This window comes from Myxine glutinosa, chromosome 11, assembly GCF_964187855.1.
Source record: "Myxine glutinosa chromosome 11, kmMyxGlut1.1, whole genome shotgun sequence".
NCBI lineage: Eukaryota > Metazoa > Chordata > Myxini > Myxiniformes > Myxinidae > Myxine > Myxine glutinosa.
In genome coordinates this window covers 45685119-45698959 of record NC_136271.1, presented here as the reverse complement: position 1 = coordinate 45698959, position 13841 = coordinate 45685119, and the positions used below count along the sequence as shown (strand labels likewise).

General features: G+C 47.0%; 2 protein-coding genes across 3 annotated transcripts in view; one reads left to right on the top strand and one right to left on the bottom strand.

The window, feature by feature from the left end:
- Positions 1 to 12199, bottom strand: part of LOC137436632 (zinc finger CCCH domain-containing protein 4) — a 68044-nt gene extending 55845 nt beyond the window's left edge. Inside the window, exon 1 of the mRNA XM_068130596.2 lies at positions 11884 to 12199. Within this exon, the coding sequence (XP_067986697.2) occupies positions 11884 to 11981 (98 nt within the window). The 5' untranslated portion in view covers positions 11982 to 12199. The remainder of the gene's footprint in view (positions 1 to 11883) is intronic.
- Positions 12200 to 12726: 527 nt separating this feature from the next.
- DRC7 (dynein regulatory complex subunit 7) overlaps positions 12727 to 13841 on the top strand; it is a 171447-nt gene continuing 170332 nt past the window's right edge. The window contains exon 1 of one of the 2 annotated variants that reach the window (XM_068130594.2): positions 12727 to 13191. In XM_068130594.2, coding sequence (XP_067986695.1) covers positions 13070 to 13191 — 122 coding nt within the window. In that variant the 5' untranslated portion in view covers positions 12727 to 13069. The remainder of the gene's footprint in view (positions 13192 to 13841) is intronic. The other variant, XR_013624950.1, reaches the window with a different exon arrangement.

Here is a 13841-nt window from a genome sequence, read left to right as displayed (position 1 = left end):
CACGTCACACCTCTCTTTCGCTATGTGCTTTGCAATCCTGAATACTGCTTTCTGACCCTCTTCTGAATCCAAGCGTTCTCCGAACATTTTCCTACATGCCTCCTGCGCCTTTGCTACCTCTTTCTTTGCAGCCTTCCTGGCTGCCTTATAACTTTCAGGCTCTGCTGTTTCTGCTCCCGTACCCTTCGCCTTCTGCCACTCCTTGAACTTCTTCCTCTTCTCGTCAATCCTCTTTCCAACTTCATCATCCCACCACCATGTTTCCGAGTGCCTCGGTGGTCCTTTTGTCCATCCACATACCTCACCAACGGCTCCCAACAGACTAGCTTTCATTGACATCCAACCACTTTCAAGCTCAACCACATCATCCTCTACCCTACTCAGCCTCTCTTTTAATGCCTCCCTTACTGTCACCTCTTTCAACCTCCACACCTTCATTCTTGGTTGGTACTTCACCCGCCGAGCTCTCCTCGCACCTTTCATTTTTATGTCGCAGACAACCAAGTGGTGCTGTGAAACAGCCTCCTCCCCCGGGATCACCTTTGTGTCCCGGAGGTGCCCCCTATCTCGCCTACGCACCATCAGGTAGTCAACGGTTGTCGTCGACCCACCTGACGTGTATGTAACAAGCTTATTATCCTCTTTCTGGAACTGAGTATTACAAATCAACAAATCAGCTCCATCAGCAAACTCCAAAATCCTTTCACCTTCTCCATTTCTCACACCATATCCGTAACCCCCATGAACTCCCTCAAAACCATCCATACTCCTTCCCACATGTCCATTCAGGTCTCCTCCCACCACAACAACCTCTTCATCTTTCACGTTTTCCATCAGCTTCTCTATCGCACACCAGAACTTGTCCTTCTCTTCATTGCTTTGACCAACCTGCGGAGCATATCCCGAGATGACGTTCACCAAGAGCTTTCCAATCATCATTTTCACCATCATCAACCTATCACTCACTCTAGTCACACTCACCACACTGTCTACAAACTCCTCAGAAAACAGGACACCAACACCATTCACGCCCTCCGGGCACCCTTGCCACACAAACTTGTATTTCTGTCCCTGCCTACCCTTCACCATTCTCACACCACTTCCCTTCCATCTCGTCTCTTGCACACAACATATGTCCACTCTTCTTCTGACCAATACTTCCACCACTTCTCCTGATCTCCCTGTCATTGTCCCTACATTCCATGTTAAACAAAATCAAATTTCGGTGACTTGTAATTTTGAGCGCGTTAAGCGCGCTTCGGGTCCGTATCCCACTCCTGACACCAAAGATATATACCAAGATGTATATGAGGTCACAAGTTAGGGTATACCCAAGTATTTGTGGATGCTTTATGGTTCACTCAAGTGATTGTGTATGGTTTCCGGGTATACCCAAGTGATTGTGTGTGGTTTAAGGTTCACCCAGGTGATTGTGTGTGGTTTCTGGGTACACGCAAGTGATTGTGTGTGGTTTAAGGTTCACTCAAGTGATTGTGTATGGTTTCCGGGTATACCCAAGTGATTGTGTGTGGTTTCAGATTCACCCAAGTGATTGTGTATGGTTTCCGGTTATAGGCAAATGATTGTGTGTGGTTTAAGATTCACACAAGTGATTGTGTATCGTTTTAGGGTATACCCAAGTGATTACCTCCACCATAGGTGGATGGAGGTTATGTTTTCACCCCTATCAGTTACTTGGTAACAAAAAATTTTGGGAAAAGTATGTTCATCACTCCGGGTTGTTTGCGTGTTTGTGTGTTCAGCTAACTGAATGCAACCACCAACCATTTTTGAGGTCAAAATGTTAAAGGTCAACATAGGCCAAAGGTCAACCACCTTTTTAACATTTCTAAAATCCTCAATTTTCATCCGATTGACTTGAAATTTGAAGAGGATTTTCATATCAGCGAACTGAATTCAAAAACCAACTATTTTTGAGGTCAAAAGGATTCTCTACCGAGTGCCATTCTACTTTGTTCTCTTTTGCCAAGTGTCACTCTATGAGTGATTTTTCATTTGCCTGTTTGTTTGCGAACAGGATATCTCAAAAAGGTATGGACGGATTTGGACGAAACTTGATGGACAGGTTGGGTGTGTGACAAGGCCAAATCGATTCGATTTCGGTGAAGATCCGAATACGAGTTTAAAAAAAAAATTTTTTAGTTATTCTTCACCATTGAGTGATCGGACCAAAAAGGATATATAGCATGACATTTCAAAAAGTTGTGGATGGATTATGACAAAACTAGGTGGATGAGTTGGTGAGGTGACAATAACAAGCTGATTTGATTTTGGTTCAGGTCTGAATCCAGATCCGGCCTTTCAGTGGATACAAAATGTAAAGTGTTCAGCCTGGTGGAGGTATACTCTCTACCGAATGCCGTTCTAGTTGTGTATGGACTTAGAGTATACCCAAGTGATTGGGATGGATTTAGGGTATACCCAAATTATTGTGCATGGTTTTAGGGTATACCCAGTTGATTGTGCATGGATTTAAGGTATACCTAATTGATTGTGCATGGATTTAGGGTATACCCAAGTGACTGTGGATGGATTTAGGGTATATACAAGCGATTGTAATGGTTTTTGGGTACACCCAAGTGATTGTGTATGTTTAGGGTATACCAAATGATTGTGTATGGTTTAAGTGTAGACCCAAGTGATGTGTGGTTTTAGGGTATACCCAAGTGATTGGAGATGGAGTTAGGGTATACCCAAGTGATTGTGGATGGTTTAGGGTATACCCATTTGATTGTGGATGGTTTAGGGTATACCCATTTGATTGTGCATGGATTTAGGGTATACCCAAGTGATTGTGGATGGTTTAGGGTATACCCAAGTGATTGTGTATGGTTTTAGGGTATACCCAAGTGATTGTGGATGGTTCAGGGTATACCCAAGTGATTGTGCATTGTTTTAGGGTATATCCAAGTGATTGTGCATGGATTTAGGGTGTACCCATTTGATTGTGCATGGATTTAGGGTATATAAAATTGATTGTGCATGGATTTAGGGTATATAAAATTGATTGTGCATGGATTTAGGGTATACACAATTGACTGTGCATAGATTTTGCATATACCCAAGTGATGGTGGATGGATTTAGGGTATATCCAAGTGATTGTGGATTGATGTAGGGTATTTACAAGCGATTGTATATGGTTTTTGTGTACACCCAAGCGATTGTGTATGGCTTAAGGGTACACCCAAGTGATTGTGTATGGATTTAGGGTATACCAAGTGATTGTGTACAGTTTTAGGGTACACCGAAATGATTGTGGATGGGTTTATGGTGTACCCAAAGGATTGTGTATGTATTTAGGACATATTCAAGTGATTGTGCATGGCTTAAAAGTATACCCAAGTGATTTCATATGGTTCAAGTATACCGTGCGTATATCCAAGTGTTTGTGTAAGATTTTAATGTATACCCATGTGATTTTGTAGGATTTAAGGGTATACCCAAGTGATTACCTCAGCCACCAAAGGTCTCTGTCTGTCTGAGCAGGATATCTCAAAACGTTATGGATGGATTCAGATGAAATTTGGTGGACAGCTTGGGTGTGTCAGAAGGAAGAATTGATTCGATTTTGGTGAAGAGCCAGATCCGGATCCGGATACTAAAATTTTGAAAGTGATTCTTCACCATTGAGAGATAGGGCCCAAAAGGATATATAGCACGATATCTCGAAAGGTTTTGAACATATTATTGCAAAGTTTAGGGAATGAGTTGGGTCGGTGACAAGAACAAGCCGATTTGATTTTGATTAAAGTCTGGATGCTGATCCGGCACATAGGGATACAAAACAAAATGTTCAACCTGATGGAGGTATGTGCTCTACTGAGTGCCATTCTAGTTGTGCATGATTTAAGGGTGTACCCAAGTGATTTGTATGGTTTAAGGGTACTCCCAGGTGATTGTGTATAGTTTTAGTGTATACCAAGTGATTGTGGAGGGCTTTGTGCATACCCAAGTGATTGTGGATGGCTTAGTACATACCCAAGTGATTGTGGATGGCTTAGTGCATACCTAAGTGTTTGTGGATGGCTTAGTGCATACCTAAGTGATTGTGGATGGCTTAGTGCATACTCAAGTGATTGTGGATGGCTTCGTGCATACCCAAGTGATTGTGGATGACGCTGCATACCCAAGTGATTGTGGATGACGGTGCATACCCAAGTGATTGTGGAGGGCTTTGTGCATACCCAAGTGATTGTGGATGGCTGAGTGCATACCTAAATGATTGTGGATGGCTTTGTGCATACCCAAGTGATTGTGGATGATGGTGCATACCCAGGTGATTGTGGATGATGGTGCATACCCAAGTGATTGTGGATGGCTTGGTGCATACCCAAGCAATTGTCTAAGATTTTGATGTATATCCAAGTGATTGTACATGGTTTTAGTGTATACACAAGTGTTTGAGACAGTCAGCAGTTTATAGCATGTTCAGGTAATATCCAAAGATTCCCACTCGAGTCAGGTCCATGGATCTGTCATGAAATAAACATCATGATGAGGTCAAGTTGCTGAAAGCTTAAAATGGCATGAGAATGCGCAAACTCATTTTTTAAGCTCTGCCAACTGGGGTGCGATCTTAAAGTATGCCGCCAGTAATGCTATATTAAATGAGGTCATCCCAGGTCCTATATTAAAGTAGGCTACATGGGGGTACTACTATGATAAAGTATGCCGCTCAGGGCGCCATTTTCAAAGCATGCCGCTCAGGGCGCCATTTTCAAAGCATGCCGCTCAGGGCGCCATTTTCAAAGCATGCCGCTCAGGGCGCCATTTTCAAAGCATGCCGCTCAGGGCGCCATTTTCAAAGCATGCCGCTCAGGGCGCCATTTTCAAAGCATGCCGCTCAGGGCGCCATTTTCAAAGCATGCCGCTCAGGGCGCCATTTTCAAAGCATGCCGCTCAGGGCGCCATTTTCAAAGCATGCCGCTCAGGGCGCCATTTTCAAAGCATGCCGCTCAGGGCGCCATTTTCAAAGCATGCCGCTCAGGGCGCCATTTTCAAAGCATGCCGCTCAGGGCGCCATTTTCAAAGCATGCCGCTCAGGGCGCCATTTTCAAAGCATGCCGCTCAGGGCGCCATTTTCAAAGCATGCCGCTCAGGGCGCCATTTTCAAAGCATGCCGCTCAGGGCGCCATTTTCAAAGCATGCCGCTCAGGGCGCCATTTTCAAAGCATGCCGCTCAGGGCGCCATTTTCAAAGCATGCCGCTCAGGGCGCCATTTTCAAAGCATGCCGCTCAGGGCGCCATTTTCAAAGCATGCCGCTCAGGGCACCATTTTCAAAGTATGCCGCCGGGGCACCGGATCAGGGCGTGCCTCCAAGGTGCCGTATCGGGGCCTACCTCTCAGGGAGCCGTATCGGGGCCTACCTCTCAGGGAGCCGTATCGGGGCCTACCTCTCAGGGAGCCGTATCGGGGCCTACCTCTCAGGGAGCCGTATCGGGGCCTACCTCTCAGGGAGCCGTATCGGGGCCTACCTCTCAGGGAGCCGTATCGGGGCCTACCTCTCAGGGAGCCGTATCCGGGCCTACCTCTCAGGGAGCCGTATCGGGGCCTACCTCTCAGGGAGCCGTATCGGGGCCTACCTCTCAGGGAGCCGTATCGGGGCCTACCTCTCAGGGAGCCGTATCGGGGCCTACCTCTCAGGGAGCCGTATCGGGACCTGCCTACATATGCGCCGTATCGGGACCTGCCTACATATGCGCCGTATCGGGGCCTGCCTCCCGGGGCGCCGTACCGGGGCCTGCCTCCCGGGGCGCCGTACCGGGGCGCCGTACCGGGGCCTGCCTCCCGGGGCGCCGTACCGGGGCCTGCCTCCCGGGGCGCCGTACCGGGGCCTGCCTCCCGGGGCGCCGTACCGGGGCCTGCCTCCCGGGGCGCCGTACCGGGGCCTGCCTCCCGGGGTGCCGTACCGGGGCCTGCCTCCCGGGGCGCCGTACCGGGGCCTGCCTCCCGGGGCGCCGTACCGGGGCCTGCCTCCCGGGGCGCCGTACCGGGGCCTGCCTCCCGGGGCGCCGTACCGGGGCCTGCTTCCCGGGGCGCCGTACCGGGGCCTGCCTCCCGGGGCGCCGTACCGGGGCCTGCCTCCCGGGGCGCCGTACCGGGGCCTGCCTCCCGGGGCGCCGTACCGGGGCCTGCCTCCCGGGGCGCCGTACCGGGGCCTGCCTCCCGGGGCGCCGTACCGGGGCCTGCCTCCCGGGGCGCCGTACCGGGGCCTGCCTCCCGGGGCGCCGTACCGGGGCCTGCCTCCCGGGGCGCCGTATCGGGGCCTGCCTCCAGGGGCGCCGTATCGGGGCATGCCTCCCGGGGCGCCGTATCGGGGCCTGCCTCCCGGGGCGACGTATCGGGGCCTGCCTCCCGGGTCGCCGTATCGTGGCCTGCCTCCCGGGGCGCCGTATCGTGGCCTGCCTCCCAGGGCGCCGTATCGTGGCCTGCCTCCCGGGCGCCGTATCGTGGCCTGCCTCCCGGGGCGCCGTATCAGAGCCTGCCTCCTGGCGCACCGTATCAGGGCGTGCCTCTCGGGGTGCCGTATCAGGGCGTGCCACCCATGGCGCCATATCGGGCCGTGCTGTATGGGGGCGTGCCGCTCGATGCGCCTTAGCAGAATAAGCCGCCCAGTGCACTTTGTTAAAGTAGGCCACAAAGGGGACCCAGGTTAAAGTAGGCTGCACAGGGGTGCAATATTAAAATGTGCCACATGGGGCACTATATTAAAGTATGCCACATGGGTGCTATAATAAATAGGCCACACGGGGCGCTGTATTAAAGTTAATCTGCATTTAAGCAGACATGTGTATGCACATAATGTACATACCATTTGCAATAGCCTCGCCCTTTCAAGAGAGGCTAACAATGCTTCACTTGCAACCTTTCAATTGTCAAAAGGAATATCTTAAATTACTTATGTACTGTGCTGCAGAAAGTCATGGGACACCAAAGATTTTAGACAATACACAAAGCAATTTCAAACAATATCCATATTTGGAGGCCCCGGTATATAATTTTGTCGCACAATACCATGAACGAGCTTCCACTGACCACAATGACAAAAAATGTGGTGCTCTTTCTAAATATCAAATGCATAATTTGATGAATGGTAGTGGTGCTTGCTTAACATCCAAATGACTCTGACTTCCAACATATTTCCAATATCTGATAAGTTCATGTAAATACTACTACAAACAAATCTTTCACAGAGTTCTTAAATCAGAAAAAGATAATTAATTGGGTTAGTCTGTTGTGTACCAAAGGCCCACGATGCTTGGAACCCATTTACCGTATAACTACTGTACCGTGTATGTATTTGTCCAGTATGTACTGTTGTCCATGTGGTTCATGTTCAGGTACACCGATATGTATGGTCGTTGTCCCACATGTGACTTGCGTACAAACATCCCATAGTTAAAAAATAACGCAATTTACTATTTTATCATCAATACATATACAATCGACATCAATATTTTATATTTTAAAAAACCATCCAAACAGTGCTAAAAATTTACTCCAGATGAGTGAAAATTGCCCTCCAGAGTTATCAAACTTCCAAAAAGTTGGAAAACACTGGAAATCACTGTCACAAATTGATGCAGGTATCACAATGACCAAATGAAAGTTTGAAAAGGTAATGAATATGTGGGATTCAGTGGCCTGTAACAGCCAGTGACAAAGGACAAGGCCGCATCCATCTCAAAGCAAGTTTATCAACAGCCGAGTTTGAACAAAACAGGATGGCAGGGGGCTCTCTTGGTGGTCGGATTATTCATGCTGATGTTCCGACCCAGGTGATCAATCAAATTCAGGAGCAGAGAGTTGTCGTTTTGGAGATGGATGTTCAAGAAGGTGGATATCGCTCAGTGTGTGTGTTCAGAGACTTCTCCAGAAATGCAAAATGATTGAAAATTCCAAAATCTTTGCCGGATGGTGAAAAAGAACTGGTTCACCGGTTCAGAACAAATTCCACATCACCGGCGAACAAACATCTCCGATGAGTAACACGACATCCTGATAGTCCACTGAAGATTCGAGGCAGTAAATGGCTTCTGACCAATTGGTATAGGATTCGATTATTCCAGTGGAACAATGGTTATTGACGTGTATGAAACATTACATGCATGTTATAACACCTGAAAAGGGGCCAGACGCCATTACAGTTCAGTTTTTCAAATTCAACATGAATACTTAGGTTTGCCCGTTTATGTTCCCACCTGTTCCCTTGCACTAAGACTCAGGGAACTCGGATTCATGCGTTTGTCCAGTCTACTGATGTTCTTATATTGCATGAAAAAGTACACCATCTATGGTCTTGAGGTCTGTTCGGTATTCTCCACCCTACACCGACTGTGCCATGTACCATGTCCCTCCCGATAAGGCAATTTACCACCTCTGATGGAATTCTCCATCATTTGAGGGTATACATCATTGCAAGAGGTGACCACATATCTTAAGGCAGTTCTAACCCTAACTCAAGTGGACTCGTGCAAGTGCTACATCACCTGTTGATGCCATATTACACAACTAGATCCGTTTACTCCTTTCGATATTCTGCGTTGAGGTTTGTCATTGTGAACCATTCCTTGGAAACAGAAATCATCGCTCCATCCCTAATAGTCAGGGCCCTTAGGGATATTTTGGGGCCGTTTCGTTCAAATTCTTCCAAAAGCACCAAATTTGGCCCAGATGTTGCCTATGCCATACTCTTTCGTTTTTTGACGGGCGCCAAGACGGGCGCCCCCCCCCCCCCCGGGGGCCCCATATTGGCGAAATACTAAATGGCCGCCACCCGGATTAGAGGAAAATCAGTTGAATAACCAAAAGGGTTGGAATCATGTATGATACCACCTATCAGGGGTTTTCGAGGTCGAGGAATCCAATTATGATGTTATTTTGATGATTCGAGGTCAAGGTCAACCCTCAAGGTCATCTTAAAGGTAATTTTTGAGTCAAACATGTCGGTTTTTGAGTTTTTGTCAAGATTTACGCGAGGTTCACCATTTTATGTTTCTGGGTTGGGTAATCGAACTCTGACCTTATTTTTGACAATTAGAGGAAATATTTACATGTCTACTTCCTAATTTTCAGGCATATGCAGTTCATCAGTCTAATTACAAAGGTACGGATTTTGATGTTTTATGAACTGTATGCCATATCCTTGTGTTTAATTTTTGTGCGATCATGATCCGGGTTCATGTATACATGATTGTATACATGTCATAAATATGACGTCATAGGTCATGTGACCTGGCGGCCATATTGGATTTTATGAAAACCTTAAAAATGGATCCCTGCCTTAATTTTTCGATCGATTCATTTTGAACTTTGACCACTTATAGTACACCATGTGATTGGATGCATATCCTAATTATGACGTCATAGGTCAGGTGACATGGCGGGATGGACCGGTATGGTCCCCGGATCATACCGCCCTTGGCACCCGTCAAAAATAGAAAGAGTATGGCAGGCATAGGCAACATCTGCGCCAAATTTGATGCTTTTGGAAGAATTTGAACCAAAATATCCCTAAGGGCCCTGACTATAATAGAACTCATGAATCGGTCTTTTATTGCGGCTCCAAAAAATACTCAATAATCCCTGCATTCTTTAAAGGCATTTGAGCATTTGAGCATTTGAGAACAAAAAATAAAAATAAAAATAAAATAAAAATAAATAAATAAAAAGTCAACTTTTAGTAATGGTTATATACTTAAGGAGAGATAAAGTAATTAATTATTTTTGAAGGAGTACAGTGTGCAAGCCAATGGGTTGCCAGAGTTCATTGGGTGTGCCAGCTGTACCCATCAGTCCGATTACAGCATGGCTAACCGCTGTGCCCAAAGATAACTCAAGATGAACCAATGCCAAGTGAGACACGGACACCAACCTCGAGCATGCTCAGCACCAATTGCACCTTTACTATATCGGGGACAAGTCTATACCGCCACCAATGTCCGTCTGGGTAACCAAACCTCAGAACATTTTGTACTTCTGTACGACCAAATAAAGCCGATATGGGCAGTACCACTTGCGGAGTGGGAGTCAATGCTTTTTTTTGTTTTTTTGGGGGTTTTTTTTTTTCCACCATTTTGTGTACATAATATATAGATGGTGCCTTACAAGCATGCAAGCCCATTAAAGTCCTACCAGCAGATGTTCACTCCTGAGCACAGTCCTACAACATTGTAAGTAAGGTTCCAGAGCACAAAGCAAAGGTCACAATAACACCCCAGCAAAAAAAGGTTACACGATAAGCCTTACACAAAGCATTCATTAGAAATCTCCATTATTATAATCAACATGGATTGGTATCACTTGGTCATCAGGACAATATGAGCTCAGGTGACCTATTCGCTAATCAGTTAATCCTCTCACAGGGGTCAATGGTTATCCTGTTACAAAGCAATAAAAGCATATTTGTACTCCATTAACCTGGAAAACGTTGTGGACGTTAAACATTTATTTTTCCCCAAAAAAACTTTCAAAAGGACCTGGGATTATGACTCCGGGTCAGGTTCAAGTTGAATTGAGAAAACGAGCTGGGTCAATACAGGACACCAGGTCCTACCTATGACACCACAGATACCCCAAGCTACCCCCTACCACCCCACTTTCTCCCCAGGGATCAAACAAAAAATTGTACTAAATGGTGGATGGCTCTTTCTAATGAATGGGAACACTATATATCCCAATGGAAAGTGCAATGGGAACTTTACGGTAAGAGTCCAACAATGCTTGACGTCATACAGGTGTGTTCTTATGCAAAAGCAAACTTTTCCTTACAGGTGCAAGAGAGCTGCTGAAAGGTCTTGCCAAAACGGGGGCATTGATTTTCAGTTAGCCAACGAAAGCAAAGGTGACAGTGACAGCAAAGTGTCCCCAAAAACTGCTGGTGTAGGTGGGATGGCTACGTGTGCACAGCATTTGCAAATTGTACAACTGTGTGTGCTGGCCATGGTGTGGTCCTCGGCTCAACTCCAAAGCAATGCACCTGGATTCAAGGACCAAAGGGTTTGTTAGTGACACAGAGGGGTTCAACATCCCTGCTTCGTGTAAAGTCAGCCACATCAGCTTGGGAGGGGGGAAGATGCTGTTGGGAGAAGAAAAGAAAAAAAACCTCGAGGCAGAATAATCACCAAGCACAGACAGAATGGTTAGCATGTCGGACAAACGACACGAAACTGCGTTATCAGTTCACGGGAGTTGCGAAACGAAGTTGGAATAATTGCCTCCAATTGGGATGTGCAGCTCGGCAGAATGGTGGGGAGAAAATAAAATAAATAAATAAAATTAATATGACGATTACAGTGCGGTACCAGATCCTTCCACGGGAATTGAACGCAGGACTTCGAATTTCCGAAGGTTTGAACCGTTTACAGGAGACATTTGAAGTTCCACTGTTGAGCACTTTGGTCCAGCCAGCTGGCTTCTGCATGGCCCCGCCCACTCCGTGGCGACCCCGCCCTTTAAGTGCGACCGCGCAGGAATGGGCGGAGCCTGTCCGCGATCATTTGCATAACGAGCCGAGTCACGCAGGCAGAAAGGCAAGGTCGCCATGACGGTTTTTGCTTTCTTCAGGCCTAGTACGACACGACGACGGGGATTGGACGAAAGCACCCGGAGACATCCCAAAAAATAAGCGGGACGCTTTTGGCGAAGTTGGAAACATGCACGTCGATTAAAAAAAAAAAATAAAGGAATAAAGACGAAACACAGCAAAACACACAAGGCGCTTCCTCCCGCGAACTGAGGCCCAGTTAGGAGTCCCGGAAAAAAGAAAAGGCAAAACGGAATAACAAAGGAACAAAATAAGAGGAAAACCGTCGCGACAAAGAAGAGAATGTAGAATGCGCGGTAAGGATGGTTACTCGACCTTTCATCCCCTGCAAGCTCAGGCTCTGTGTTTTGAGCGTCAGTTTGATCGACTGCGCCTGGCCTTGGGGAGTTGCATGCGGGGCTTTCAAGAGCCATTGAGTCCGACAGTCGACTTGGTTTGTTGCTTAGAGGTCCCAACACTCACGATGTTTGGATATGAAAGTCAAAAGGCGGTGGCTACCGCACACGCGAGCTTGTTTTGCGTATATGCTACTGTTTTGACTCCCTTACGGCACCCAAACCGCAGAGCCTTTTGTAGCAAGACATTCAGGCGCGATCTCTCCCCCTTCCTCTGCCTCTCCGCAAAATGGCGCCCGAGACCGTGTGAGGCGAGGCTACGTGCCTCGTTTGCATATATTAGCATATCATGAATATTAACACGGAAATGCTTTCGCACGGCCGTTTGAGGAAACTTGTACGATCGAACTGACGTTGCTTCTTATTTTCTTTCGCATCGAACCAAAGTGAGAAGAATCTCGTCAGACGTTCAGCGAAAACGGCGCTCAGACCGAATTACTGCTTGAAGTAAAAGAATATACGGCGGCCTCATGAATATTAACGACGTGATGACGTCATCGGTTTACGCCGAACATTATAACCAGGACGACTTCGTTTTATATTTTAAAAACATACTACTTATTATTATAGGCGTCGCATATTATATTCCGCGCCGTAATGGATTTTCGAGCCCGGTTTAATAAAACGTGATGACGTCAATACCACAAGGTGGGCGGGAAAACGCCAACTTCGCGAGCCAATCGGGTGTGGACGTCGGTTATGGGGGATCTCGAAGGAAAGTCCAGACGGACAACTTAACCCAATTTAAAATGCTCTTCCTCTTACAGCGACATTTTCCAGTTTCCACGACGTGAACATTTCCTTTGGACCCCGTTGGTTCAAGTTGGACTGGTTTATATTTTCGCCACGACAGAGCACCAGGGCCATGGTGGTGCAGGCCATGCATTTTACAGTCGAATGTAAAAATGGCGTTTTAACTCGAAATTACGTAAACACTAGTTCTCCTGGCTCAGCCATTCGTTTTACCAACGTTACATTGCTTATTTTGGGAAGGAAACATTAGGATAGCGCCTTTTTGAAAAATCAAGGCCCACGTCTAATCACGTGCTCCACCCACGTGACCGTTCCCATTGCGACGGGAAACGCTCAAATGAGAAGTAAATAAAATGGATTCCCTGATGGAAGCTGCGAATGAAGAAAATGAGGAAAAAGAAAATGAAGGGAAAGAAAACTCCTGCTCTGAAGACACAGGCGAGCCAGGACGTGTAACCGAAGAAGAAGAGCAGCCGTAAGCTTGTTTTATTTGATTTATATAAGTTCCATCCAACTGCAGTCGATTCCCAATGGATAACGACCTGTGCTTTCCCAGAGGGCCGTTGAACCAACAATCCTGCCAGAGGATGAATGTGATGAAAGTTGTTCAAGATAACTCATTCGGGTGTACTCACCTCTATGTTTCGTTCGGGATCAAAGAGAATCCCAGGCGGTCTCGAACGTAACGACCGCGGGGGTGCTGCATCTTGGAGCATGTCTTCCTGCGTTGGCGATGGAGATCAAACGGTGCACGTGACTGTTGAATCCATTTACAGTACATTTCCCCCAGAAAGAAATGTCTGCTTTGAGATCGGTTGTCCCATGTGCGGCGCAGAGAGCTAGTAAGGTCGATAGTTGGAGTCCATTCCCGACCAGACTATGACTGCATGAGAATGAGTCGTACATGCAGGGTGTTGCATCGCAAAGGGTACCTCAGATGGACGTTAAGCCGGTTATCCAATTTGCTAGCATTGGTTTATGGACGCTAAAGACCACACTGTGTCCTTAGCGAAGAGTATGCGAGTTATCTCCAGCACTAGGAACAAATTGTCCGGCCAATTCGACCTTGGAGTGTAAACCATCAAGGAACGAGAACGGCACTACGTAGAGAGCATACCTCCACCT